General features: G+C 40.6%; 2 protein-coding genes across 3 annotated transcripts in view; one reads left to right on the top strand and one right to left on the bottom strand.

The window, feature by feature from the left end:
• Positions 1–747: 747 nt before the first annotated feature.
• Pde12 (phosphodiesterase 12) lies at positions 748–9392 on the bottom strand. The gene is made up of 3 exons (XM_052733825.1): positions 7977–9392; positions 6728–6806; positions 748–6135 (listed from the first exon to the last, which is right to left on the bottom strand). The coding sequence occupies exons 1-3, from the start codon at positions 9279–9281 to the stop codon at positions 5693–5695; spliced, it is 1827 nt and encodes a 608-aa protein (XP_052589785.1). The 5' UTR covers positions 9282–9392; the 3' UTR covers positions 748–5692.
• A 102-nt stretch (positions 9393–9494) lies between these two features.
• Positions 9495–27563, top strand: part of Dnah12 (dynein axonemal heavy chain 12) — a 178081-nt gene continuing 160012 nt past the window's right edge. For both annotated transcript variants that reach the window (XM_052733823.1, XM_052733824.1), the window contains exon 1: positions 9495–9936. The gene's annotated coding sequence lies outside the window, so the exon portion shown is untranslated. The remainder of the gene's footprint in view (positions 9937–27563) is intronic.

Here is a 27563-nt window from a genome sequence, read left to right as displayed (position 1 = left end):
CTGGGTTTTTTGTTCGTTTTTGTTTTGTCCAGACATGAAACTATTCAAGTAGGGATGTATGGTAGTTTTCTCTTTACACTTCTGCTTTCCACAATTTCAGTTCTTGTGTTCAACCTTGTTCAAAAAACAAAAAACAAGCCGGGAGGTGGTGGCACATGCCTTTAATCCCAGCATTCGTGAGGCAGAGGCAGGAGGATCTCTGTGAGTTCGAGGCCAGCCTGGTCTACAGAGTGAGTTCCAGGATAGGCTCCAAAGCTACAGAGAAATCCTGTCTCGAAAAGCAAAAAAAAAAAACCCAAAAAACTGGGAAATTTTCAAAAGAATGAAGAGTTTAAGTAGTTTTATTATAGTTCTAGTTATTGTTAGTGCACATGCTTAGTTTATCACTTTAACTTGATCATAAGTATGTGCACCCACCCCACACACAAAAAAATGATACAGCCTGTGATACTGTTTTAGGAGTCCATTAGGAATCTTATAAATAGGGAAGACATGTTCCCTAGAGGAATGTAAATTAAAAAGCAAAACCAGTACCACTTCATACTAGAATACATGTTATTATTAAAGAATAAAACTAGTGTTGAGGATGTGCAGAAATTAGAGTCCTCATGTATTTCTGGAGGGATTGTGTACCTGCTTTCAGTGATACTCTAGCAATTTCCCAAAAGCTAAATATTTTCCATATGACCCAACAATTTTCCTGTGAAAGAGGAATACTCAAGAGAAATGAAAACACCCACACAAAACTTGTACACAAATGTTTATAGCAACATTATTTGTGGAAGCAGTACAAATACCCACCAGTCTGTAAGTAGATAAATGCAGTATAACCTAACAAAGTCTGTAAGTAGATAAATGTAGTATAACCTAACAATGGAAAAATACATTTTAAAAAAAAGCTCAGTATTGATGCTACAATATGGAAGTACCTAAACAGCCTAAGTTTAAGAAGCCAATCACAAAAGAATATATTTCTTTGCATTTATGAAAGTCCAAAGCAGACATTTCATGGAAATAACAGGTAAAGGGTTGTCAGGGCAAACAGGGTGATGACCTTAAGTACAGGGTTTCTGTTACTCTGTGACTAACTATACTAATAGCTCTTAACAATAAAAACCAGTTTAAGCCTGGTGGTGGTGGTGGTTCAAGCCTTTAATCCCAGCACTCCAGAGGCTAAGGCAGGCAGTTTGAAGCCAGCCTAGTCTACAGAATGAGTTCCAGGACAGCCAGGGCTACACAGAAAAACCCTGTCTTGAAAAAAAAAACAAAACATTACGGAACTTGGGTTTTGACAAATCAACAAGAGGTTCCTATCAGAATGTATCCGACTGGCAGATGAAAGTGGTATTAAGCCAGCTGAACTGACAGCTTTAATGTTTTTTGTTGATGGCATTTAAAAAAATTTTTTTTCTTAATTTATGGGTATGGGTGTTTTGCCTGCCATGTGTCTTTGCACCCAGGTGCATGCCTGATGGCCAGAGATGCCAGCAGAAGATACTGGATTCCTGGAACTGGAGTTACAGGAGGTTGTGAGCCACCATGTGGATGCTGGGAAATGAACCTCAGGTTCTCTGGAAGAGTGAGCACTCTTAACCACTGAGTGGTCTCTTCAGGCTTAGGTTTAATGTTTCAGATGTCACTCATTAATAGTTATATAGAGGCTGGTACCAGCCAACTCAACAGATTACGCTTAATGTTTGAAATTATAATTTTTATATAAATTTTAGCATCTATACTAAAGGTGGCCAAGTAATAGTTCCCCACCCCTTATTTAACAAGGTAAATGTCAGCTTAATGTATTGGCTTACATTTTAAAAGTTACCTTGAATTTAGGGATTTAAAAAATCTAATAGCTTGAACTTTTTATGATTACACATTATAATTTATTATTATACTCAATTATATTTATCTCATTTCTCAGTAATTAGTATTTATACATTCATGCTATCTACTAATCTGGATTTAAAATGGTCCTATTTAAAAGTAAGTTCTCTCAAATTGCTGAAGTGTAAAAAAAAATGGCTTTTGTTATGAACATTTTGGGTTTTTACCATAATTTTTTGTTTACATTCAAGGTTGTGGTATTTTGAACTCTGATATTTAGTTTTCTTCAAAGGAAGCAGTAAGACCTTTTCCACTTGACACAAACCCATAAAAAGAAGTAGCAGTTGCTGAAGGTAGGCTCTAGAAAAAGAGGTTTGGTAAACTATTTAGAATAAAGCATGCTTATGACTTCATCAACTTCAATTCAAAAGTTAGAAATGCGTCATTAGAGTATCACTTCATATGAACTAGGATGACCATTTAAAAAATGGGAGTAAAAGCCCAGTGACGTGGCACACACCTTTTATCCCAGCACTCAGGAGGCAGAGGCAGGTGGGTCTCTAAAATTCGAGGCCAGCCTGATCTACAAAGGGAGTTCCAGGACAGCCAGGGCTCCACAGAGGAAGTCTCTCTTGGTGGGTTGGGGAAAAAGTGGTGGTAGAGATAAGTTTGAGAGGATGGAGGGAAAACTGAATGTCTGTACAACAGTGAGAGAATATATACGATAGTGTAGCCATGGTGAGAAGGCCTAGCAGTGTTCCAGAAAGCTAAAGAGAATTATGATCCAGCAACTGACTCTGAAGTATATACTCAAAAGAACTGAAAACAGATGCTCTGGGTTGTAGCTCAGTGGTAGAATATTTGCCTAACATACACCAATCTAGTATTTGATTCCCTAGCACTGCCCCCCCCCCCCAAAAAAAGTGTTCAATGGAAGACTTGAGCACAAATATCCATAGTACTACTCACGACAGCAAAAAAAACAAACAAAAAAAACCCATCAATCCACATGGTCAGATAAGCAAGATGTATTATCCACGCAGTAGAAAATACTCAGCTATTAAAAAAAAAAGATGAAGTATTGGTACATACTATAACACAGATGAACCTGAAAAACATACCAAGCCTGAATATTGTAGCCAGAAATGGTCTTACAAATGAATTACAAACTGTTAGTGTTTGTTATGGGGACAACTGTATAAGAGTTGATTTTCACAGAAGAACCCGCTCTAAAATATTCACTTTTCCTTCAGCAAGAACTTGTGACATAAAATGTGGTTTACCCCAAAGTTGCTAGACTTCTCATATTTATTAAAATTAAATGAATTAAAAATTCCAAATGCAATAGAAAAACTCAACCACAAAGATAGCTTAAACACTTCTGATTAACACCGTGTACTAACTTGCAAGTACAAACAGATTTTGGTATGGGATGTATAGAATTTTGTAGAGTTCCCTGTCTTGCACTCCAGTCATCCTAACACCCGTATGCTCTTTTAGTCAAGTCTTTATACTTCATTATCTGAATATCCTGAAATATCGGTATATAATCTGATTATATCATTCAATCCACAAATATAAAATTTAAGGACTTCGGATGTTTGGTAAATCCTAGTTTCTCTGACCACAATTCAAGCCCACCATGGGATTAAATACAGGATCTCAATGCATTTTTTTTTTTTTTGTGGGTATAAATAATCTCACATTAAACAGTTTTCTTTCAAAATGTTGACTTCTTGCTGAGTAATTACTGTCAACTCCTTAAGAGTTAGTATTAAAGTTTGTGAACATGCATATTTGAAAGCAAAACAAGCCCAAATTTTAAAAAGTGTTGCTACTGTAGTTTGGCAGTACTACACATGTTTAGCACGCTCAGGATTCTGGGTTCAATCCCCAGCAACACAGAAATAATCTTGAAAAAATATTTTGCAAAAGAACTAGTTCTGACTATATAAACTGCCATTGAAATGCTCTCAAAAAAATATATGGATGGGAATGTAACTCAGTGGCCCTGAATTTGATCCTCAGGAAAAGAAACAAACAAAATAACCCACTACCATATTTAGGAAGGCACAATTTGGTAGCATCAATTTTTCATGAGCTATTTTTTTTTAAACAAGATTCCAAAAAACTGCCACCTTAATGATTATTTCCCTTTAAATAATTTGAATAAGGTTCAATCTGCAGTACAAGTGAAATGGTTATATATTCTCAGACTTAATAACTTAAGGGTATCTGATAGAATATGAAAACACAAACTACATTAGAAGAATATGGGGGAAAAGACATTTTCAAAAGAGGAAAGTTTTTATGGTATTGGGTAAAGGCTTTAAGACTGGGAAATTAAACCTCTTTTTGAGGTGACAAGCCTTTACTATCTAAGCCAGAAATTAACTGCAGAAATATGAGCTATGCTATAGTGTGAATTCTGAACATCAAAAAGCAATAGCCAAAGCATTACCAGTAAGGTATGGTAACAACAAATTTAGTAAAACTTAGTTATCTAAACTAGATACTAATTAATACAACTTGTAATTTCTCCTCTTAAAATGTTTGGCTTCATTTTTAAATTTTCTTTTATATATAAATTATGTGGCACTCTTCTGTTACTCAAACTATAATCCTTAAGTCTATAAAAAGTTTGTTTCAGCCAGGTGGTGGTGGCGCATGCCTTTAATCCCAGCACTCGGGAGGCAGAACCAGGCGGATCTCTGTGAGTTCAAGGCCAGCCTGGTCTCCAAAGCAAGTTCCAGGAAAGGCGCAAAGCTACACAGAGAAACCCTGTCTCCAAAAACCAAAAAAAGAAAAAGAAAAAGTTTTTTCAGATATTGGCAAAAGCCCACTGTGTCCCTTTTTTTCCATTTATGTAGCCCAAACTGGCCTTGAACTGTGTAACCCAGACTACTATTGAACTCAAAGCAGCCCTACCTCAGACTCCTGAGTGCTAGGATTACAGCTATAAAGCACCATGCCTGGCTCCCTTTTCCTACTTACAAAAACTACAATTTTGAAAACACTTCCAGCATAGCAATGCTCAATGGTTCATGTACAGTTTGAAGCCCCTATCAGAAGTTTCTCATAAAGTAACTGTGCTGTAACTTTCCATCATACGGTCAAGTACCCTGTGTGTTTACATATATTTGTCACGATCAAGAGTGAGGACAAGAGGATCAAGTGCTGTTGCTGCTCCCTTTGAAGAGTCCACCGTGCCTGCACCTTACTATTAAAATGGGCTGAAGGTGAATGAGAACACAGATTATGCACATTTGTGCCATCCTTTGTACACTAAACACATAATGCTAGAAATGACAAAGAAAATACCTTGTTAACTGAAAAATGAAGAAGCTATAAAAATTGGTAATGGAATATTTTAATCTTTTGTTAAAGCTCTAAAATTATAATAAATTCTAACCAAACTGAGGTAGTGATAGACTAATGTATTCCATGTCTCTCTGAAGTCTTCCATCTTTTACCTGCATGTCCCCTCCTCCCCCAATTATATGAACATAATTCAATGTAAAATGTGTTATGAAAGAAAAATTATGAGATTATTCAAAGAGTACTTAAAAATCTTAATTACCAGATTAAAAAAACTTATAAAATGTACACAATAATTCAATTTTTTTCTTGGCTAATCATAAATATGTTTTCCTCCACATGTAGGAAATTATAAAGAGGAAAAGGGTATTATATGATGCAAACATGAATTGGTTCTGTAACAAAGCCATCTGGGACATAACAGGGAATGATCATAATAAAGTTTAGTGACTAGATTTCCTCTTTGAAGATTTTTTTTATATAAGCTCTGATTCATATTAAATTTTCTGAAAAGTAATAGCTTCCTTTTCAGACGCAATGAAGCAAAAATCTATTTCCATTTTAAATCACATACCAGTGCTATGTGATCAGAAGGATGAGAAACACTAGGTAAGGCCTGGTGGGTGGTAACTTCTTCATGACTAGGTAATGGTATCACCTGTTCAACCTCTAAAGCATTTAAGTCAATGAAAATGTAATCTAGACATCCGTGAAAGCCACCAACATAATTTGTGTAAGCAGGTTCACCACAAGCACTTTTCAGTTTGAAAAGGTGTGTGAGAGACATGTTGCATCTTTCCTCTTCCCCATTGGAAGCCCAGTCTTCATGATCCTCTGTAATGCTGCCATTGATGACAAAATGATACATTCCTGTTGATGGTGTACTATTAAAGTCTCCACAAAATATAACTGGTATGCCAGGATACAGGTCACATGAAACATGTCTAATGTGAACCAAAGCTACTGCCATTTGAATGAGACGAATGTATCCACCTACAAACAAATGAAATTAGTGTAAGTACTTTTTAAAGCCCTCCCCAAAGAGAGGGGACCCCTCACAAATTACGGTCCCTGAGTAACATTCGACATGTATATGTATGTGCACACACACACATTTTTACATTTAGTGTGTGTGACAGGTGGGATGTGTCTTGGTGTCTGTGTGGAGTTCAGAGGACAATTCACATTGAGTTGGTTCTCTTTCCACCATGCGGGTCCCTGGGATTGAACTTAGGTCATCAGGTTTGATGGAGGCACCTTTACTAGCTGAGCCATCTGGGCCCAAGACATTTTTGTAAAAGCAGCTTTAGCAACTTTAAATAATCACCTATAGCATTGGAGTCAAATTCTAGATAAATGTTTGTATAGGGATGGGGTGGGGGTACACATCTGGAATCTAAGCTCTGAGGAGGCTGAGGCAGGATTTCAAATTCTAGGCCAACATATTTCAAAGCTCTATCAAAAAAAAAAAATCAACTAAAATCAAGATATACGTGTGTGTGTGTGTGTGTGTGTGTGTGTGTGTGTGTGTAAGTAAAACAGCTTTAATAACATTAAGTCACTTGTAAAACTAAATAAAACCTACCTTTTGGGTGCCAGTAGAGATGGGTATTAGCAACACATATCTTTTTAGAAGAGTCCTTTGTAGACTGAAGAACTGAAATCTACAATAGGAAACGCCAAGAGTTCAGTTGGTGTCTGCCAATCTACCCAGAACTTTCTGTTGCTTGAGATGGTTTCTCACTATACAGTCCTGGCTGTTCTGGACACAACTATATAAACTAGACTGGCCTCAAAATCAGATATCCACCTGTCTCTTCCTCCAAAGTGCTGGGATTAAAGGGCCAGTGCCACAACATCCCACCCTCCAGAATGTTTTGTTCTGAAGACTGTAGGCTGAGCCAGGTGGTGGCAGTGCACGCCTTTAATCCCAGCACTCGGGAGGCAGAGCCAGGCAGATCTCTGTGAGTTCAAGGCCAGCCTGGTCTACAGCCTGAGATCCAGGACAGGAATCAAAACTACACAGAGAAACCGTCTTGAAAAACCAAAGACTGTAGGCTGAACTAGTTTATCCCATAGTCCCTTGAAAACTAAGATAACATCTTTTAAATTTGATATTGCCAGGTTTTTTTTTTTCTTCCCCTCGAGACAGGGTTTCTCTGTGTAGCTTTGCGCCTGTCCTGGATCTTGCTCTGTTGACCAGGTTGGCCTCGAACTCACAGAAATCCGCCTGCCTCTGCCTCCCAAGTGCTGGGATTAAAGGCGTGCGCTACCACCGCCAGACAGTTTTAAGCTAAGAAGCAGTTCACACCCTGAACAATAATGCTACCCTAGTCAACTGGTTAAGACTCCTGGTTCATAAGTCTATGAACCAGAGTAAGAGCATTTGAAGATTTTCTCATTTATGAAATAATATTTGTAAAATAGACTAAAAAACCAATCTTTTTTTTTTTTTTTTTTTACATACTAGGTAACAATAGTTATGAAACAGGCCCTAAACCAAGAGGCACTTACATTTGTAACTACTTTAAGGTGCTCTAAAACAGTGCTTGGCAAGTTACTATCATTACTGAATTTCATGTGTAGCTACCTGGATTGTAAGCACTAAGAATATCAACATTCATCTTGTCTAGGGCAACCGGCGGCGTGGTTAGGCACACCAGGGGTGCTTAATATGTGCTGCATTAATGCACCGGCCACACTGGCCACACTAGGGCAAACATACTTTAAAGAAATGCAATCTAGACAGTTTCAGTAAGTACTAACACCATCCCTCCACTCCGAAGGCCCCTAAACATGGGTGAATATGAAGAAAACAGGCAGAGCTACTTGACCTGAAGGACAGACGATCTCTGGAGGACCTTCTCCTGCGCTAGAGGGTTCAAAGCCAGTTTCTCTAGTAGTTCTTTGTGCAGGGGGTCCGACTCCAAGGCTTCTTGAAAAGAAATGTCGTGTTGGCTAAGGAGGGTAAACTTTGACTTGCGGTAGAAAGTGGCCAGGCCTTCGTGCTGTTTGATTCGAAACACGCCCTCCAGCCCGAAGGCCTCCAGGGCCGGTACCAAGCTGTCGGAGAACACTGCGCGGTCCACCTCCTGCAAACAGATGAGGTCCGCGTTGTAGCCCGTGAGCTCCTTCTGGATAAGGTTCTGGCGGTAGTCAAGCTCCAGGGCGTAGGGGGCACAGTACGGGTACAGGACTGTCCGAGAGAACTCAGTCTGGGCGTACGTGTCTGCCAGGATGTTGTAGGAGACAGTACGGATGAAGGAGTCCTCCGTCACCTTCTTGGTGTACAGATGTCGATGGTCAAAAGTGCAGGTGCCAGGCCCAGCCTCCACCGGACACACGCTTTCCAGCTCGCGGCTTGGCCCGAAGCGCTGCCCATTGCCCGGGGTGCAGCGAAGCTTGAGCCGGAGCCCGATGTCAGCATTGCACGGGGTGTAGACGCGCTCGTCGACACCCGTCTCGGTCCAGGCCGAAGACGGCAAAGCGTGAGACGAGGACGCGAGGCCGCTGTCCCCGGGCTCTGCCGCACCGGGTCTGACTTCTTTGTACCAGCGGAACACGGAGCTGGCGGAATCCCCAAATTCCAGGCTGAGTTTAGGGCACACCGGGAAGCCGGCCATGATGTAGCGCGGCAGCTGCAGCTCGGTGAAGGCAGGCGGGTTGCGCTCTACCTTGTACTTGACGTCGCCGATCTGCAGCACCGCGCCGTCCTGCCAGGCATCCACGTTGAGCACATCCTCCGCCACGGCCTCCTCTCGGTAGTAGAGCTTCACCACCGGCTCGCAGGCCGCGGCCGGCTCGGGCCCCGTCGCCGCGCAGGCCGCGCCGCCGCTCGAGTGGGCTCGGTTCTTCCTGTTCTTCTTGGCGGCGGCGACCTTAGCGTGGCCCTTCAGGGCGTTGGTGGCGATCCGGCTGAGGGCCCGGCCCAGAGGCTCGCTCTGGTCGCGCTGCATGTTCTTGTGGCTGCCGTCGGCCAGCGCGAAAGACAGGCTGAGCTTGGGCTCCGAGGGCACACAGCGCACCACAGCGCGCTCCATGGCGCGCACCGTCTCGTCGGTCGCTGCCTCGGCCCGGCTGCACGGCTCCGCCACCGACCGGACCCGACGAAGCGCGACGCGGCCTGGGAGCCTCCACATGAACCTAGCGGCCGACGGGATCCGAGATCCGGAGTCGCGCGGCGTGAAGCCCACACGGAGGAGTGGCGGCCACAGGCTCGAGACCCATTCAGGACAGGGACTTCCGGTCGGCGGCGAGCAGAAGGCGTGGCGGGAGAAGAAAGCGCGCCGCGTCCCCGAACCGCACTTTCGACAGACCCGCTTACCGGCTCGTCCTTGTCATAGCCGCTCGTGCCGAGATCCAAGCGCCTCGGTGTTGGTATTCCACATGGGTTAAAGGCAAAGAAGGAAGGAAGTGTAAAGGTGTCGGGGGGGAAATACTAGACCCCGGCGTTCTGTTGAAAGTGCAGTCTGAGGGTCGGCATGGCAGGCTTACGGAACCGGAAGTGACTGAGCGGTGTCACGTGCCCTTCTCCCAGCAACGCTAGGCTTTCTGTCCCTTCTCTTTGCATTGCACCGGCCTGGGTGTGTGAGGGCGTGGGAACCTCGCCGCTCTCCGCAGTTGGGCTGCCCTGCTCCCTGTTTTTCGAGGTGTGGCGGCTTGAGTGAAGCTAGGCCTGGCAGGCGCCGAGCCTCTGGTAGCCGAGGAGCCACGAGCCGCCCGCCCGGTTTCTTAACCATCTAGTGAGCGCTGAGGGCCCATGATTTACTTAAGCCCCACGTTGTTGTTTTCGAGGTAGGTGTCGTGTCTGTCGCTTAGAGATGTGGAACCCAGAAAGACTGGGTCAGAGCCACAGAGCATAGTAAATGGACAGGGTCCCGACGGGTTGCCGAAAGCTGTGGAAGCTGTAAAGAGCTTGGAAGGCCTTGGCTTTGGAGAGGGGCAAGTTTTAGCAAATAAAAATGCACGACTCGCGTAAAACATTAAAGAACTTTAAAAAAAAAAAAAAAAAGGAACGTGCTTCATTCCTCCCCGTATTACTTTATCTGAAGTTTAAATTTAGCTCAGAGTTTTGTTTTTATTTCTTTCAAAACTCTTTTAACGTGTCATTTGTAGACCAAAACGAAATCCTGTCTGACCAGAACAGTGAGCCCAGGGGACAGTAGCAAGTAAGAAAGTCTCATCGACTGTACTGAACTCAGATTGTCAGGCCTGACAGCAAGCACCTTTAGCCACTGGGCCATTTTTGCCAGCCCAAGCCTTCTATTTTCATGATCTTTTATTTTTCAAGAAGTATTCTGAAGTGTCATATCTTGTGGCAAGCTTGTTTTTAACTCACAAGCTTGAAAGTAGTAAGTAAATGCCGTGTTTGAAGATTTATTTTTATGAGATTAATTTATAGCCCTATTTATAAATTCCATAATTGAAACTTGACATTGAGAGATTAAGCAATAATATGATTTTGATAATACACATGGGGGGATGAGGTGAATAGGAATAATTTTATTCGTCTATTTTCAATCCATGTCAAGAAACAAGCTAAGGCCAGGAGGTGGTGGCGCACGCCTTTAATCCCAGCACTCGGGAGGCAGAGCCAGGCGGATCACTGTGAGTTCGAGGCCAGCCTGGGCTACAGAGCGAGTTCCAGGACAGGCACCAAAACTACACAGAGAAACCCTATCTCACCCCCCCCCACACCCCCCAAAAAGAAACAAGCTGAGGGCGTAGCTCAGTGGTAGAGTAGTACTTGGCTAGCAAGTATGAGAGCTTTATAAAGTCCATACAGAGAAGGCTACACTGCTGGTGAAATAGCATACTTAGTAAAGTGTCATACAAGAGTAAGGATTTAAGTTCCATCCCCAGGACCCTATAAAATGCTAGTCAGGGTGGTGTATGCTTGTAATCCCAGCTCTGGGAATGCAAACTGGAGACTTGGGGCTACTGGCCAGCCAGCCTAGCCTAATTACAAGTTCCAGGCCAGTGAGAGAGAGACCTTGTCTCAAAAAACAAGGTTGTTATGCCTTGAGTAAAGATGCTGGAAGTTGACATCTGGCCTCTACACACATGTGCATACATGTGCCCACATTGACATACTTTTTTTTTTTTTAAGTTTTAAAAGAAAAGTCTACAAAACTAAGCTAGGCATGGTAGCACATACCTGTAATCCCACCATTCCAGAGGATCATGCGTGCTGGACCAGCCTGGGCTATATATTGCTATCTCAAAATAATAAAACAGCACAAAAGAAACATGCTTTTACCAGTCAGAATTATATCTACCTATGCATCATTAATAAATCTCCCAATATTCATATGTGAAGACAGTTTCTTTTTCTTTTGTTTTTTGTTTTGGTTTGGTTTTCGAGACAGGATTTCTTGTAGCCCTGGCTGGCCTGGAGCTCACTGTAGACCAGTCTGGCCTCAAAATCACAGAGCTCCACCTGCCTCTTGCCTCCCAAGTGCTGGGATTAAAGGCCTGTGCCACCATCTCATGACAACTAGTTACTTCCATTCTAGTAGATGATATTGGCAGTTAAACACATGGATTGCTTATATACTATCTGTATGGTCAAAGTGATACTGTAGTTTTGGGTGATAGCATTCAGAAATTTTGAGTAGTACTTGATATCAATTTGGGTTATTTCCCCCACATAATTCAAAAGTCAGGCTTGTGATAGATTGCCTAACAGGCACAAGGCACTAGGTTCAATCTCCTGTACTGAAAAAGGGGTGGGGCATTACATTCAAAATCATTTCTATTTGCCCTTTTATAAAAATTAAAAGAATCAACTTATCTATTTTGTCTTTCCTTCCCAAACCCCCTCCCTTCTTTTCTTTCTTTTTCTATATTTTTTTTTCTCTTTGAGATGGGAAATAGGATTTTACTATGTAGCCCAGGCTAGCCTTGAACTCAAAACTTTCCACTTCAGTTTCCTCAATACTGGCATTACAAATATACACTATCATGCTAACTAACTTGTTCCTTTTAGGCTTTGTGCTTTTAAAACATTTGTGACACATTGTATATGCTATTTATTGTAATGTTATGTAATAGCAATCAAAATTAGTTTGAAGAGCTTCTGTAAAATCTGTCCAAATTTAGCAGCCAGTGAGATGACCTAGAGCAGGTAAAAGCACTTGCCACACAAGCCCTACAACTTTAGTTTGAGCCCTGGAATCCACATAAAGGTGAAAGAAGAAAACAGATCCCACAACCAAACTGTCCTCTGACCTCTATACTAGATATGCTTGCTCCCAAAGTACACACAACATGCACACAAAATTAAAAACATGAATGCAAGTTTAGAGCCATACGGAATTCTCAAGCTTACTTCTTTATCCTTCCCTCTAAATTTATCTTATAAAATCTCGTAGTATCTTCAACATTTCTCTTGTAAAGAAAAAGAAACCTGATGGCCCAGTGGTCAACAACACTGGCTGCTCCACTCTCAGTACTCATGTGATGGCTCACAACTGCCTGTAACTCCAGTTCCACAGTATCCAACACTCTTTCGGCCTCCACAGGCACAGATGTACATGCAGGCTGAAAGACCCTAACCCTTTAGGCTTACACCCCCTAAGCCCCAGGAAATAAGGAACTAAAAAGAAAACTAGTTCCAAGGGCCACCTGACTCAGCTACTACTCAATCACCCCTGTAACAATATAACAATGTAAAAGGATTTCTGTTAAGAGATGTGCTCAGCTGTGACTGGGATAGTTGCAGGTGTTCCAGGAAGGACCACTGTGACCTTTGGAAACTCCACTCCCGCCCTGGTACCCCCCCTTGAGGTTTCAGGAAGAATGTACATGCTGACATGACTGTACTCACTCTGTGATCAGACCATGATCTTGTGAAACGAAATTGTATGGGAATTGTAATCTTATGGCTTTTGTGGGTTTTCCTTTAAAAGCACCTATGTGACTACAGTAAGATGCGACTCTGGCTCTTGGGAGCAGAGGAGCCCTTCTGTATAGAAGCTTAATAAATCCTCGTGCTGTTGCATCAACTGGACTGGAGTCTGGGTTCTTGGGGGGCCCACCTGAGACCCTAAATTTTGGGGTCCAACACAGGCAAAACACCTATACACATAAAATTTTCTTTTAAAGAGGAAATTTGGTATACATATTAGAGGATCTTTTTTTTTTTTTTTTTTTTTTTTTTTTTGGTGTTTTGTTTTGTTTGCTTGCTTTTTGAAACAAGGTCTCTCTGTGTAGCCTTGGCTGTCCTGGAACTCTCTGTAGACAGACTGTCCTTGAACTCAAAGCGATCCTCCTGCCTCTACCTTCTGAGTGCTGGGATTAAAGGTGTGTGCTATCACTGCCTGGATTAGTGTTTTGTTTTGTTTTGTTTTGATCCAGGCTGGCCTCAAACTTGCAGTCCTCCTGTCTCAGTTACACAAGTGCTGAAATTACACTGTATACCACTAGGCTTAGCCCGAGGATCACATTTTGATGTCTTTTCCATAAATCCTTTTTAAATAGGCTTTAAAAAATAAGCTTATCTGATTTTACAAATTGCGTTCTTGAACTTAGAACTAGAGTTTTTACTTCCTCCTGCAGCAGGTAGAAACAAATACAGAGACCCACAGCTAGACACTATACAGAAAATGAAAGACCTTGGAACACTCAGCCCTAAATGGGATACTCTCCGTTAAATCCTTCCTCTCAGGGCTCAGGGAACCCTGCAGAAAAGAGGTGCAAAGAGTGTGAGAGCCAGAGGGGATGGAGAACTCCAAAGAATCAAAGCCTTCTGCACACACCAGGACTAGTGCACATATAAAATCACAGAGATTGAGACATCATGCACAGGGCCTGCACAGGTCTGCACCAGGTGGGGTCCTAGAGCTGAAAGGAGAATTGGACACATGTTCCCATCCCTAACCCAGAAAGCTATTTCCAATTGATAATCACTTGCAAATAAAAACATTAGTTTTCTCCAAGGAATCTCACTGGAAACAAACTACTCTAAAGGGTAGGCTGCATGCCCAGCATTAAATGGCCAACAGAAAACAAACTGAACAGGATCATTGGCAGTTCCTTGTCTCATAATGCCATATCAGGGCTTCAATTTTTTTTGCCTTATTTTTTCTTTTTAATATATATATATACATATATGGATATAAATATATATTTCTAAATATATACTTATTTAAATGTGTTTCATTGTATGTTATGCATATGTTTGTATATATTTGTGTGCATATATATTTTAACCCTATAGGACCTTTATGCATATATTATGGCTTTGAGTTTAATTTTTTTTTTTTTTGGTTTTTTGAAACAGGGTTTCTCTGGGTAGCTTTGTGCCTTTCCTGGAACTCACTCTGTAGACCAGGCTGGCCTTGAATTCACAGAGATCCCTCTGCCTCTGCCTCCCAAGTGCTGGGATTAAAGGCATGCGCCATCACCACCTGGCGAGTTTAATGTTTTTAAGGAATTCCTGAGTGTGAAGGAGTGAGTCTCTGATGCTTGTGCCTTTTCTTGAGCTCTTTTCCTTCCATTTGCTTATTTTACCCTATTCTTATGCATTAGGTTTTGTTTTATCTTATTTTATTATTATCTCTTAGAAGCCTGTTTTTCTAATGAGAGACAGGAAGAGGGTGGATGGGAATGAGAGGAGAGGTGGGGAAGAACTGGGGGGAGTAGAGGGAGGGGAAACTGTAATCAGGATATATTATATGAAGGGGGGAAGCTATTTTCAATAAAAGGGAAAAAGTCTAAAACCAAATAAGTAAAAGAACTAGAGCTTTGCTGGGCGGTGGTGGCGCACCCTTTAATCCCAGCACTCGGGAGGCAGAGGCAGGCGGATCTCTGTGAGTTTGAGACCAGCCTGGTCTACAGAGTGAGTTTCAGGAAAGGCGCAAAGCTACACAGAGAAACCCTGTCTCAGAAAAAAACAAAAACAAACCAACAAAAAGAACTAGAGCTTTTAGGGAACTTTTTCGTCTGAAAATTAATAAATTCAGACAATTTCTTTCAAAGCATGGACTCTGTCAGAATTTTACTGCTGAGAGAATGGTTGGAATATAGCAGATGATAAGCAGACACGATTTGCTAGACTCTCCGTTAAATAAACTGGGTGAAGCTAGGGAACAGTCATCAACAGATGTAGGTAGTACTGATCATCTTTAGCTTCAGTAGCAAAGTAACAAAGGGAGCTTTACAAAGCAGGAAAGGAAGTCCAGAGTGTGTTCTGGAGGAATTGACTCAGTTTGGGGTGTTTCCTTCTTCCAGTGAGAGCTCAAGTCAACAGCACACATTCACTCAGGGATTCCTTTACTCCTCACATTTGTGAGTTCCTCAAAGATTGGATCAGGGCCATTGGTGTGATATATTTGAATTAAGAATCTGGGAAGTGAAACCTTTCCTTAACTGAGATAATAAATAACTGATTTGCTGGGGGTTTTTTGTTGGTTTTTCAAGACAGGGTTTCTCTGTGTAGCGTTCGGAGCCTGTCCTGGAACTCACTCTGTAGACCAGGCTGACCTCAGACTCACAGAGATCCACCTGCCTCTGCCTCCCAAGTGCTGGGATCAAAGGCGTGTGCCACCACCACCCGGCTGGTTTGCTGGGTTTGAAAAAAAAAAAAAAATAAGCATCTTTAGGTGAAATCTCTGGGAAATACTTCCTCAGGGTCAGCACACAGAATCTTTGGGAAAGGGAGCCAAGACTATATATATCTACAGCTAAATGTGTTAATATGTAAATGTCGCCCATGAAGTACTGGTTTTGGTAGCATGAAAACTGCAGGATTGAAGGGGTCATAGAAAAAAGCTGAGACTTGGCACCACATGGCAAGGTTGGAGTCCCTGGAGGGAAACCAAGAAGCCGTTGGTGAAGGTATAGTCTCTGTTCCAGTGGAGATTCTAGCATATTGGAGATGCCAAGACTATGGAGTGACTACCAAGGGCAGTAGCAGGTGTGAGTAGAGCAGCTTTCCTCATGGCCTCAGCTTCCTGTTTCTAGGTTCCTGCCTTGAGTTCCTCCTCTGGCTTCTCTTTGTGATGAACTATAACGTATAAGCCAAGTAAACCCCTTCTCTCAAAGTTGGTTTTGTTCAGTGTTTTGTTTGCTTTGTTTTTTATTTATTTATTTATTTATGAGTGCTTTACCTGCATGTACAACTTTATACCAGAAGAGGGAATCAGATCCCACTAGAGATGGTTGTGAGCCACCATATGGTTGCTGGGAGTTGAACTCAGGACCTCCTGAAGAGCAGGCAGTGCTCTTAACCTCTGAGCCATCTCTCCAGCCCTTGCTTTGTTTTTGTTTATGTTTGTGTTTTTATTTTTCAAGACAAAAACTTTTGTCACTTTTTTTTTTTTTTTTTTTACTTCTTGGGAAAGCCCTTCCTTTGTGTAGCCCTGGCTGTCCTGGAACTTGCTCTGTAGACCAGGCTGGCCCCAAACTCAGAGATCTGCCTGACTCTGTGATTTTGCCCAGTGTTTCATCGCAGCAGTAAGAGGCAAACTAGGACAATGCCAAATGTTGGGGAAGCAAACCAGCTCTGTCTTGCCTTGTTCTTATCCTGTTTCATTCCCTACCCCCCCACCCCCTTTTCCTTTTCACAGGTTTTCCCAGAGACCACAGGCTGGCATGGGTTGTGAGGGCTGTGTCTAAGCCTCCTGAGAGCCATAACTATTTTAACCTGAGTACATTTCTTTGCCTCTCATTTTTTCCTTCTACCCTTAGCCCAGAATGTCTCACCTTACCTCCATTGTCCCTTCTATTTGGACTTGCCTGACTAGTAGTCTTACTCTTTGTGCATTCCACGCATACCCACAGTAACTGCTATATTACTGCACACAGTCCTATCAGTGTTCCTTCTTAAAGTGATTGGCAATTAAAAGATGACTTTTCATAATGTTCCTAATCTTGGAGATCGATTGTTTTGTAGGCAGTGTTCTCTAGGGGGACATACTGGTGATCAGCCAGTTACCACAAACAGTGTAACAGGAAAATGACACCTCAACTCTACCACAACCTAGTCCTTCTTGAATATTGCAGATAATTCCAGTTAAAGAATAAGGTGGTTTTTTTTTTTTTTTTTTAATTCACCCTGGGATAGCAAGATGGCTAATTCCATGATTGAAGATCTGGGTTGAATACCTGGGACCCACTTGAAGGAGAGAACCAGCCCCTACAGGTTGTCCTCTGACCTCCACACATATGCTGTGGCATATGCACGCGTGTACACACACACACACACACACACACACACACACACACACACACACACACACACACACACAGTAAGGAAATGAAAAATGTGCAACTTGAATGACAAAACCACAAGAAACATGAAAATCTGGTGATATTTTGTGTATACTCTAAATATAAAGCTTGCCTAAAGAACAGAGTGTAGATGTAACCAACCGTCTTATTAAATAAGAAACACAGAGCCGATTCAGAGATGAAAGCCAAGAGGTCAGAGCGATAGCTAAGAGCGGAGATTAAAAACCTTACCCTTCCTGCCGCTGCTGTCCTACCTCTCCACAAGAGACCTCTCCAAAAGAGACCTACTTCCTGTCTGTCTTTATATAGACATTCTGTTCTGCCTTCTCATTGGTTGTAAACCCAACCACATGACTGCCTCATCACTGCCTGTCTGTACAGACCTCCAGGTCTTCTATGGTTGGTATTGAGATTAAAGGCGTGTGTCTCCAATGCTGGCTGTATCCTTGAACACACAGAGATCTACCTAGTTCTACCTACCAAGTGCTGGGATTAAAGGCGTGCACCACCACCACCGCCCAGCTTTTGCTATGGCTCTAATAGCTCTGACCCCCGGGCAACTTTATTTATTAACATACAAATCACATTTTAGTACAAATAAAATATCACTATATCAGAGGACAAAGCCAACCACTAGTTAGACATAGAGGCCAGGCAGTAGTGACACACACTAATCCCAGCACTTGGGAGGAAGAAGCAGGAAGATCAGGAGTTCAAGGCCACCCTGGGCTACACAAGATTGATCCAGTCTAAAAGGGAAACAGAGCCAGGCAGTGGCGGCACACACCTTTGATCTCAGCACTTGGAATCTCATGCCTTTAATCCCAACATTAGGGAGGCTGAGACAGGAAGTGATATGGCTGGGCAGAGACAAGAAATATGAGGAAGGAGGCAGGAGTGATTTGTCCTTTCGGCTGAGGAGTTAGAGGAGAGAGGTGGCTGTGGCTTGTTCCTTTGTCTCTCTGATCTTTCAGCATCTACCCTGATATCTGGCTCCAGGTTTTTATTAAGACCAATTAGGATTCGTGCTACAAAAGTCCAAGGCAACATAACTGTTTCATAGATTTCTAAGCCTGGAGTAATAGCTTCCAATTGCAAAGAACTCAAAAGAATGATACTAAGTATGCTCACAGAAATTAAAGAGGATGATCATTCATGAAATGAATTCCAGAGAACATAGCTGGATGAAATAAGGAAATCAATATATGATATAAAAATAGAATTTAACAAAGAGATGGAAATACTGAAGAAAATCAAACTGAAATACTGGAAACAAAAAACTCAATAAGTCAAACAAAAAATCTGCAGAAAGTGTCACCAGTAGAATGGGTCATGGGAAGGGCAATGTGAGGGCTTGAAGGAAAAGAGAGGAATTGGAATATTCACAAACTGTCAATGAACAGAGCATTTGAGATCAATGGGACACTATGAAAAGACCAAATCAATGAATTATGAACTTGAAAGAAGAATGTTAGCAATACAAAACATTTCAATAAAATCATAGCAGAAAATTCCCAAATCAAGGAAAAGGATGCCCATCCATATGCACAAGACATTTAGAATAGTTATGACCAGCAAAGAAACTCCCTTCATCATCTAGTTATAATCCTAAATATAAATAAACCATCGAAAGCTGCAAGAGAAATTGCCACCAAACTATGTCATAACTGAAGGAGAAAGAAAACCCTTCTGTAATAAAAACAGGCTAAAGGAATCCATGGCCACTAAGACAATTTATGGTATCTACAGAAGATACTTGAATACTTTAGAAGAGAAAGATAGCCACAAGGCTTCAGAAAACAACTCATTGGGACAGTATAAGTAAATTAAGAACAGGAAAACAAGATCTACAAACCAACAAAAGGACATGAATTAATGCACACTGTGCAACAACTATGAATATAGTCTCAGTTTCCTAATTGGAAAATATGGACTTGGAGATCAGGCTAAAAATCAGGATCTCTCTGGTTGATTTGGGGCCGGGGGTATTCTGCAAGAAATATACCTCACTATCAAAGACAGATGCTATCTTACGGTGAAAAGATGGAACACAGTATTCCTAGCAAATGTCACTGGAAAACAAGCAGGTATCATTGTTCTAAAGTCTGACAAAAGAGATTTTGCACTAAAATTAGTCATAACTAATGTCTTAGTTATGGAAGAAATTAAGGAAGATATCTTGACACTGATTACGTTGACAATCTCAAAAGAGGACATAACAATTTAAAATTATACACATCAAGCATGGGTGACTCAATTATATAAGACATATTACTAGGTGTAAAGTCACAGATGTAACTCCAACACAATAATAGTGAACAAAAGAGAGAACTGATAAATATAATGAAAAAGTTAAATAATAAGTTTTGATTTTTTTTTCAGAAATTGACAATGTACAAACTGAAGCCAAAGCTACATAGTGGTGAGGTCTTATCTGGAAAAAAAAAAAGAAAAAGGACATTTACAAACAATCTAAACTTTATATGGGAAATACAAAAGACCTACCATAGTAAAAACTAGTTAATTTTATAAAATATCAACGAAGACTGAAACTACCTGATTCTAAGACTATAATTGTTTTTAATAAATTACAGTGATCAAGACAATGTTGCATTGTGCACAGGTAGGCACTCAGATCAATGGGACAGACTGAGAATCCAGAAATAAAACCCTACAGTTACATTATAATCAAGTGATGGTTTTATTATTTTTGTTTGGTTTTGTTTTGTTTTGAGATAGGGTTTCACTATGTTGTACAAACTGGCCTTGAACACCTTGCAGTTCCAACTTCAGCCTCTTGAATAGCTGAAGCTATAGACATGTGTGCACCACCATCTCTGGCTACTCAAGTGATTTTTTTTTAAATAAAGATGCCAGCGCACATCAGGGGCAAAAGACAATCTTTTTCAGCAAATGATACTGGAGTGTTTGTATTTTCTTTTTATAAAGATTTATTTTACTTTGTATATATATGTATGTATGTATGCCATGTGTGTGCCTGGTGCCCAAGAAGGCCAGAAGAGGCATCAGACCCCATGGATCTGGAGTTAAGGCTGGTTGTGAACTACCATGTGGATGCTGAGAATTGAACCTGAGTCCTCTGCAAGAGCAAGAAGTGTTCTAAATTGCTGTGCCATCTATCCAGCCTCTGCATTTTTATGCAAAATATTAACTTGGGTCCATCCATGTAAAAATTTAATGGAGTAAAACATAAAATTAGAAGAAAACAAAATCTTCATGGATGTACCTGCCTTTCATAAATTACCTCAAAATACATATACATGCACATTGGCTTTATCAAAGTTAGAAATGATTGCTCTTCAAAGACACCATTAAGAAAAGAGTAAAATGAAATGAACAAGAGAACATATATTTGCAAAATATCTAAATCAAGACTTGCTCCTAGAATATGTATGGAACTCTTAAAACTCAGTGTTAAAAAGCTGAATAATCCAGGCTGGTTGAGACAGCTCAGGTGACAAACGGCTATATGAAATCTTAACCTGAGTTCGATCCCTGGGACCCATGTAAAGGTAGAAGTGTAGGTGGAGTTTTTCTGTGTCCCAGCTGTCACCCCCAAATAACCATACAGACTTAATTATAAATGCACTGCCAATAGCTTAGACTTGTCTGACTAGCTCTTATAACTTAAATTAATCCATTTCTTATCTATGCTCTGCCACATGGTGGTACCCTTTTTCAACATGGCAAGTTCATCTTGCTTCTCTCCATGTCTCCTCAAGACTCCTCAGACTCCTGTGACTCTGCCCTTCTTCCCAGTGTCCTCTCAGTTTGGCTCTCCCACCTAATCTCTTCTTGCCTAGCTATTGGCCAGTCAGCTCTTTTATTAAACCAATCAGAAGGTACCTTGGCAAGGACATATCTTTACAGTGTACAAAAAGATTATTCCATAACATAGAAGGAAAAAATGATTAAAAGTACAACAAGGTTGTCTTCACAGGTATGCCATGACAGTGCCACCCTCACCCCATCATACACACATATAATGATCATTTAATTTTATATTTTTGATTATGAGCCTAGCCTTTAACAGCTGAGCCATCTCTCCAGCCTGATTATTTAATTTTATCATGTTTTTCCTCTCCCCAACACCTCCCACTTCCCTATCCACCCAACTTCATGCTCTCTCTTTTCAAAGTCGAAAGAAAGAATTAAAAATTTAAAAACAAAAAATAAAACAAAAATATCAAGACAAAACAAAATTCACACACACACTCCACAGGAGAAAACTTGTTTTCCCTTTCCCAGCATGTATCAATTACAAAGACCTTGGTTAGTAGTGGAACATTGTGCCCAATTCTTCCTTTCTTTTTTTATTTATTTTTAAATTAAAAATTTTTATTTTTTTCTTTTTTGAGATAAGGTTTCTCTGTGTAGCTCTGGCTGTCCTGGAACTTGCTTTCTGGATCAGGCTGTTCTTGAACCCACAGAGATAGTCCTGCCTCTGCCTCCCAAGTGCTGAGATTAAAGGCGTGCACCACCATCGCCTGGCCAGTTCTTTTCAGAGCTAGGATTTTGTCTGGTTTAAACCTATGCATATTTTGTTCATGCTATCACAGTCTCTCTGAGTTCATATTTATATCAGTCCTGTTGTATCTGATAGACACTGTTTCCTTGGACCCATCTACCACCTCTGGCTCTTACTGTCTTTCCATCTCCTCTTCTGAATAGGTCTCTGTAGTGGTTTGAATGAGAATGGACCCCATAGGTTAAACTATTTGAATGCTTGGTCATTAGAGTGAAGCTACCTGAAAAAGATTAGGAGGTGTGATGGAATGGGTGTGTCCTTGTTGGAGGAAGTGTGTCACTGGGGGTGGGCTTTCGGGTTTCAGAAGTCCAAGCCAGGCCCAGTAGCTCTCTCTCTCTCTCTCTCTCTCTCTCTCTCTCTCTCTCTCTCTCTCTCTCTCTCTCTCTCTCTCTCTCTCTCCCTCTCCCCCTCTCTCTCTCCTGCTGTCTGCTGACCCAGTTGTTGAACTCTCAGCTCCTCTCTGTCTCCATGTCTGTCTGTGTGCCACCATGCTTCCCACCATACTGATAATGGACTAAACCTCTGGACTGTAAGCCAGCCCCAATTAAATGCTTTCCTTTATAAGAGTTGCTGTGGTTATGGTGTTTCTTCACAGAAATAGAACACTGACTAAAACAATCTCTGAGCCTTGAGGGAAGGGAGTTTAAGAAGTACATCTATTTGGAACTGAATGCTCCAAAATCTCTTACTTTCTGCACATTTTTCTTTTCTTTCTTTCTTTTTTTGTTTAATTTCAGTTTGTTTTTAACGATCTCCCCATTTTCTAGTTGTGAGTCTCTGTTAATTCTCATCTGCTGAAAGAAATAGCTTCTCTGATGAGGGTTGAGTGATACATTGATCTATGGGTATAAAGTTATGTCATTAGGAGTAATTTTATTGCCATGTTCCTTTAGCAGAATAATAGTAGTAGTTTTTCCCCTAAGCCTATGACCTATCCAGTATCAGGTCCTTGGCTACTTTAACAGTGTCAGGTATGGGTTTCATCTCATGGAATGGACCTTACATCCATTTAAAAGTGGTTGGTTACTTTTGCGCTGTTTATACCTCTATTACAGCAGCGTATCTTGCAGGCAGGTCATTGTTGAAGGTCACAGAGTTTGTATCTGGGTGATATTGATGATGACCTTTCTCTTCCAGTAGCATGCAGTGTACCTTTCAGCACCATAAATACTAGTCAGTAAGGTGAAGCTTCCAGTTGGTCACCAGCTTGCTTTCTCCATGTTCAAAGACATAAGTAAGTGGTGTCTTAAGTAATAGGTCCTTACCATCATATTGTGGAGACTAACCAATAGGCTTGGCAATAGTCTATGATGTTTGGTGTGTGTGTTTGGGGAGAATCTGTGGGACCCCTTTGCCAACAACTTAATATGATATAACCCATTCCTAGCACTGGAGGTTTTACTTGGTGTCATAAGTTATCTAGCTGGGACACTGATCTAGCTGGGGCATTGTCTCCCCTTTTATATGGTGACTCCACTTAAATTCCTTTCATATATGTATATTGTATTAGTCAGGATTCTCTAGAGAAACAGAAGTGATAGAATGAATCTATATGTATAAATAGAATTTATTAGAGTGGCTTACAGTCTGTGGTTGGACTTTTCCAACAATGGCTGTCTCCCTGTGGAAAGTCCAAGAATTCAGTAGCTGTTCAGTCCACAGAGTTGGGTGTCTCAGCTAGTCTTCCATATACACTGGAATCCTGAAGAAGTAGGCACTAATGCCAGTGAAGAAATGAACTTGCCAGCAAGGGTGAGAGCAAGCAGGCAAAGAGTAAATACACATCTTTCTTCCATGCCCTTTATATAGGCTATCATCAGAAGATATGGCCCAGATTTAAAGCAGGACTTAAACCCACATCAAAAGATCCTGATTTAGGATAGCCCTCCTCACTTCAACTGATTCATTCAAGAAAAATCACAGGTATACTCAGCTGCTTGGGTTTTGGTTAATTCCAGATATAGTCAAGTTGACAACCGAGAATAGCCATTACATATATATTTTAGGAAGCATTTATAGTAGTAGGTTTCCACATGGCTTTTCAAACAGGCTTTAGTGTTAGCTGTCTCTTCCTATATTCCCTTCCAATAGTTTACATTTTTAAACTTTTTTATTTAGATTTTTTTCTATGTAATATATTTTGATCATGTTTTTCTCCTGCCAAACTCCTTATAGGTCCTCTACACTTCCATACCCACCCAACTTTATGTTCTTCCCCCTGCACCCCCAAAAAGCCCTCCAAAGTGAAAATCAAAACAGAGACCATTCCAACTTAACCTTCCTATTCTAGTTTCCCTTTATCTCCCTATACTCCATTTCCCTTTCCTTAAAAGAGTCCCTCATTCCCTCTGGTCCCTTACTATGTACTTAACCTTTGTGGTTATTTGGATTGAAGTATACATATCAAAATCTTAAAAGCTAACATCCACTTATAAGAGAAAGCATGCAATATTTGCCCTTTTAAATCTGGATTACCTTACTCAGGATAACTGTTTCTAGCTCCACACATTTACCTTCAATTTTTGGAATTTCATATTTATTAACAGCTGAATAATATTTCATTATGTAAATGTGCCATGTTTTGCTAATGGACATCTCGGTTGTTTCTATATTTTGGCTATTATGAATAAAGCAGAAATGAACATGAATGACCAAGTATCTCTGTAGTAAGATGTAAAGTCCTTTGGGTATATGCCTAAGAGTTGTATAGCTGGATTATGAAGTAGATTGATGTGAAGGTGATTGTTTTGAGACTTCCACACTGATTTGTACTGCAGACTGATCAGTCTGCACTTTCACCAGCAGTGAATTGATGCTTCCCTTTCTCAGCATCCTCACCAGCATGTGATGTTGGTTTTATTGATCTTCGTAATTATGACAGGGGTAAATGAAATCTCAAAGCAGTTTTAATTTGCATTTCCCTGCTGGCTAAGGATGCTAAACATGGGTGAAGTGTTTCTTAGCCATTTGTGTTCATCTTTTGTGAACTCTTAGTTATGTACCCCATTTTAAAATTGGTTGTTTTTTTCTTGATGGTCAGTTTTTTTAGTCATTTATGTATTTTAGATACTATCTCTTTATCAGTTATATAATTAGTAAATCAATCTGTAGGATGCTGCTTTGTACAAATGATGGTGATCTTTGCTGTACAGAAGTTTTTTTTAGCTTCACAATGTCCCATTTATTAATTGTTGATCTTAGTGCCTGTGTTAATGGTGTCCTATTCAGAAAGTCCTTTCCTGTATCAATGAGTTCAAACCTATTCCCTAATTTCTCCTTTATCACATTCAGGTTATCTAATCTTATGTTGATGTCCTTGATCTATTTGGAATTGAGTTTTGTAAAGGTTTATAGATCTGAATCTATTTCCATTCTTCTATATTCAGGGATCCAGTTTGAAGAGCTCCATTTGTTAAGGATGCTGTCTTTTCCTCAACGTATATTTTTGGCTTCTTTGTCAAAAATCAGATGGCCAGAGGTGTGTAGACTCATGTCTGGGTCTTCAATCTGATTTCCTTGATGAATGTGTGTGCGTTTATGTTAATACCATGCTGTTCTATTATGGCTCTGTAATATAACTTGAAATCTGGGGTGGTGATACTTCCAGCAGTTCTTTTATTATTCAGGATTGTATTTTAGCAATCTTGGATTTCTTGTGTTTCCACATGAAGTTAAAGATGGATTTTTTCAATTTCTGTAAAAAATTGTGTGAGAATTTTGATGAGGATTACATTGATTTGTAGATTGCTTTTGGTGAGATGGCCATTTTCACAATATTAATCTTATCAGTCCACAAGCATGGGAGATCATCCCATCATCTTCTGGTGTCTTCTCTTCTTCAGATTTTTCTTCAATATCCTAAAATTTTTGTTTGGTTGTTTGGTTGTTTGGTTGGTTTGGTTTGATTTTTCAGGACAGAGTTTCTCTGTGTAGCCTGGGATGTCCTAGAACTCACACTATAGACCAGGCTAGCCTCAAATTTAGAGGTTCACCTGCCTCTGCCTCCTGAGTGCTGGGATTAAAGGCATACACCACCATTGCCCAGTTTCTAAAGTTTTTATTATACAAGTCTTTCACCTGCTTGGTTAGAGTTTTCCCAAGATTTTTTTTTTTTTGAGGCTATTGTCAAAGTTATTGTTTTCCTGTTTTGTTTTGTTTTGTTTTGTTTTCTCTCAATGTGTTTGTCATTTGTATATTGGAAGGCTACTGACTTTGGTATGTTACTTTTATATCTTGTTACATTGTGGAAAGTGTTGATTAGCTGTCGAAGTTTCAAGGAGTAGTCTTTAGAGTCTTTTATATATAAAATCCTATCACCTGCAAATGAAGGCACTTTGACTTCTTCCTTTCCTATCTGCATCCCCTTGATCTCCCTCAGTTGTCTTATTGCTCTAGCTAAGATTTCAAGTAGTATATTGAATAGGTATGGAGAGAATGGGCATCATTGTCTTGTTCCTGATTTTAGTAGAAATGCTTTGAGTTTCTCTTCATTGAGGATGATGTTGACTATGGGCTTGCTTTAAATTGCCTTCATTATGTTGAAGTATGTCCCTTGTATCTAGTCTCTCTGTCATGAAGAGATGCTGGATTTTGTCAAATGCCCTAATGCATCTAATGAGATGATCATGTAGTTTTTGTCTTTTAGTCTGTTTATGTAGTGGATTGTGTTTATTGATTATCTATGTTGACCCATATGTACATCTCTGGAATGAAGGGAGCTTGATCATGGTGGGTAATCTTTTTTGATGCTGTAGTGGTTTAAATGAGAATGGCTCCCATAGGCTCATAGATTTGAATACCTGATCACCAGGGAATGGCACTATTTGAAAGGATTAGGAGGTGTGGCCTTGTTGGACGTCACTGGGGGTGGGCTTTGAGGTTTCAAAGAGTACACACCAAGCCCAGATTCTCTCTCTTCCTGCTACCTGTGGATACAGATTTAGAATTTTCAGCTTCTTCTCCAGCACCAAGTCCATCTGCATGCTGCCATGCTCCTGCCTATGATGACCACTGTACTGAACCTCTGAAACTGTGAGCAAGCCCCAGTTAAAAACTTTCCTTAGAGCTGGGCATAGTGGCACATGCCTTTAATCCCAGCACTCAGGAAGCAGAGACAGGTGGATCTCTGTGAGTTCAAGGCCAACCTGGACTACAGAGTGAGTTCCAGGAAAGACCAAAACTACACAGAGAAACCCTATCTTGAAAAAAAAAAATCTGTTGATAGAGATAAGTTGGATAATGCTGATCTTAATAGATTACTGTCAGCTTACTTGTGACTTGATTATATCTATAAAATCTCTTCACTACATCACTAAATTAATCTGTTTGAACAACTGAGAGCTTGTACATCACACAAAGCTTCACTGCCTTCCCTCTAGTCCTTGTACTTTAGCCTAATGAAAATAGCATTAAAAACTATACAATTATTTTGTTTTATACACACCAGTACTTGAGCTACAGAATTCTATAAAGTTCATTCTCTTATTGAAGTCACACATATGGAACACTTACTGTGTGCAAGACATAGTAGTATATTGTGTATCTCCATGCAAAAAATTCTGACATGGTGACTGGCACACAGAAGATACTAAATGTTTCAGGAATCAATAAATTTGCCCTCTGAAAACTGCAAAAAAAT

The sequence above is a fragment of the Peromyscus californicus genome, unplaced genomic scaffold, assembly GCF_007827085.1.
Source record: "Peromyscus californicus insignis strain IS unplaced genomic scaffold, ASM782708v3 Scaffold_12__1_contigs__length_115047231, whole genome shotgun sequence".
Classification (NCBI taxonomy): Eukaryota; Metazoa; Chordata; class Mammalia; order Rodentia; family Cricetidae; genus Peromyscus; species Peromyscus californicus.
The sequence above is the reverse complement of the archived record's forward strand: the minus strand, read 5'-3'. Positions and strand labels throughout refer to the sequence as shown.

Bases quoted from the DNA above. Each gene is read 5' to 3' on its own strand.
- Pde12 (XM_052733825.1), bottom strand. From the start codon at position 9,281: ATGTGGAGGCTCCCAGGCCGCGTCGCGCTTCGTCGGGTCCGGTCGGTG. The intron at 6,807-7,976 runs GTCAAGTAGCTC...TTCCTATTGTAG, and splicing joins AGAGATCGTCTGTCCTTCAG to ATTTCAGTTCTTCAGTCTAC. The intron at 6,136-6,727 runs GTAGGTTTTATT...ATTTGTTTGTAG, and splicing joins TCTCTACTGGCACCCAAAAG to GTGGATACATTCGTCTCATT.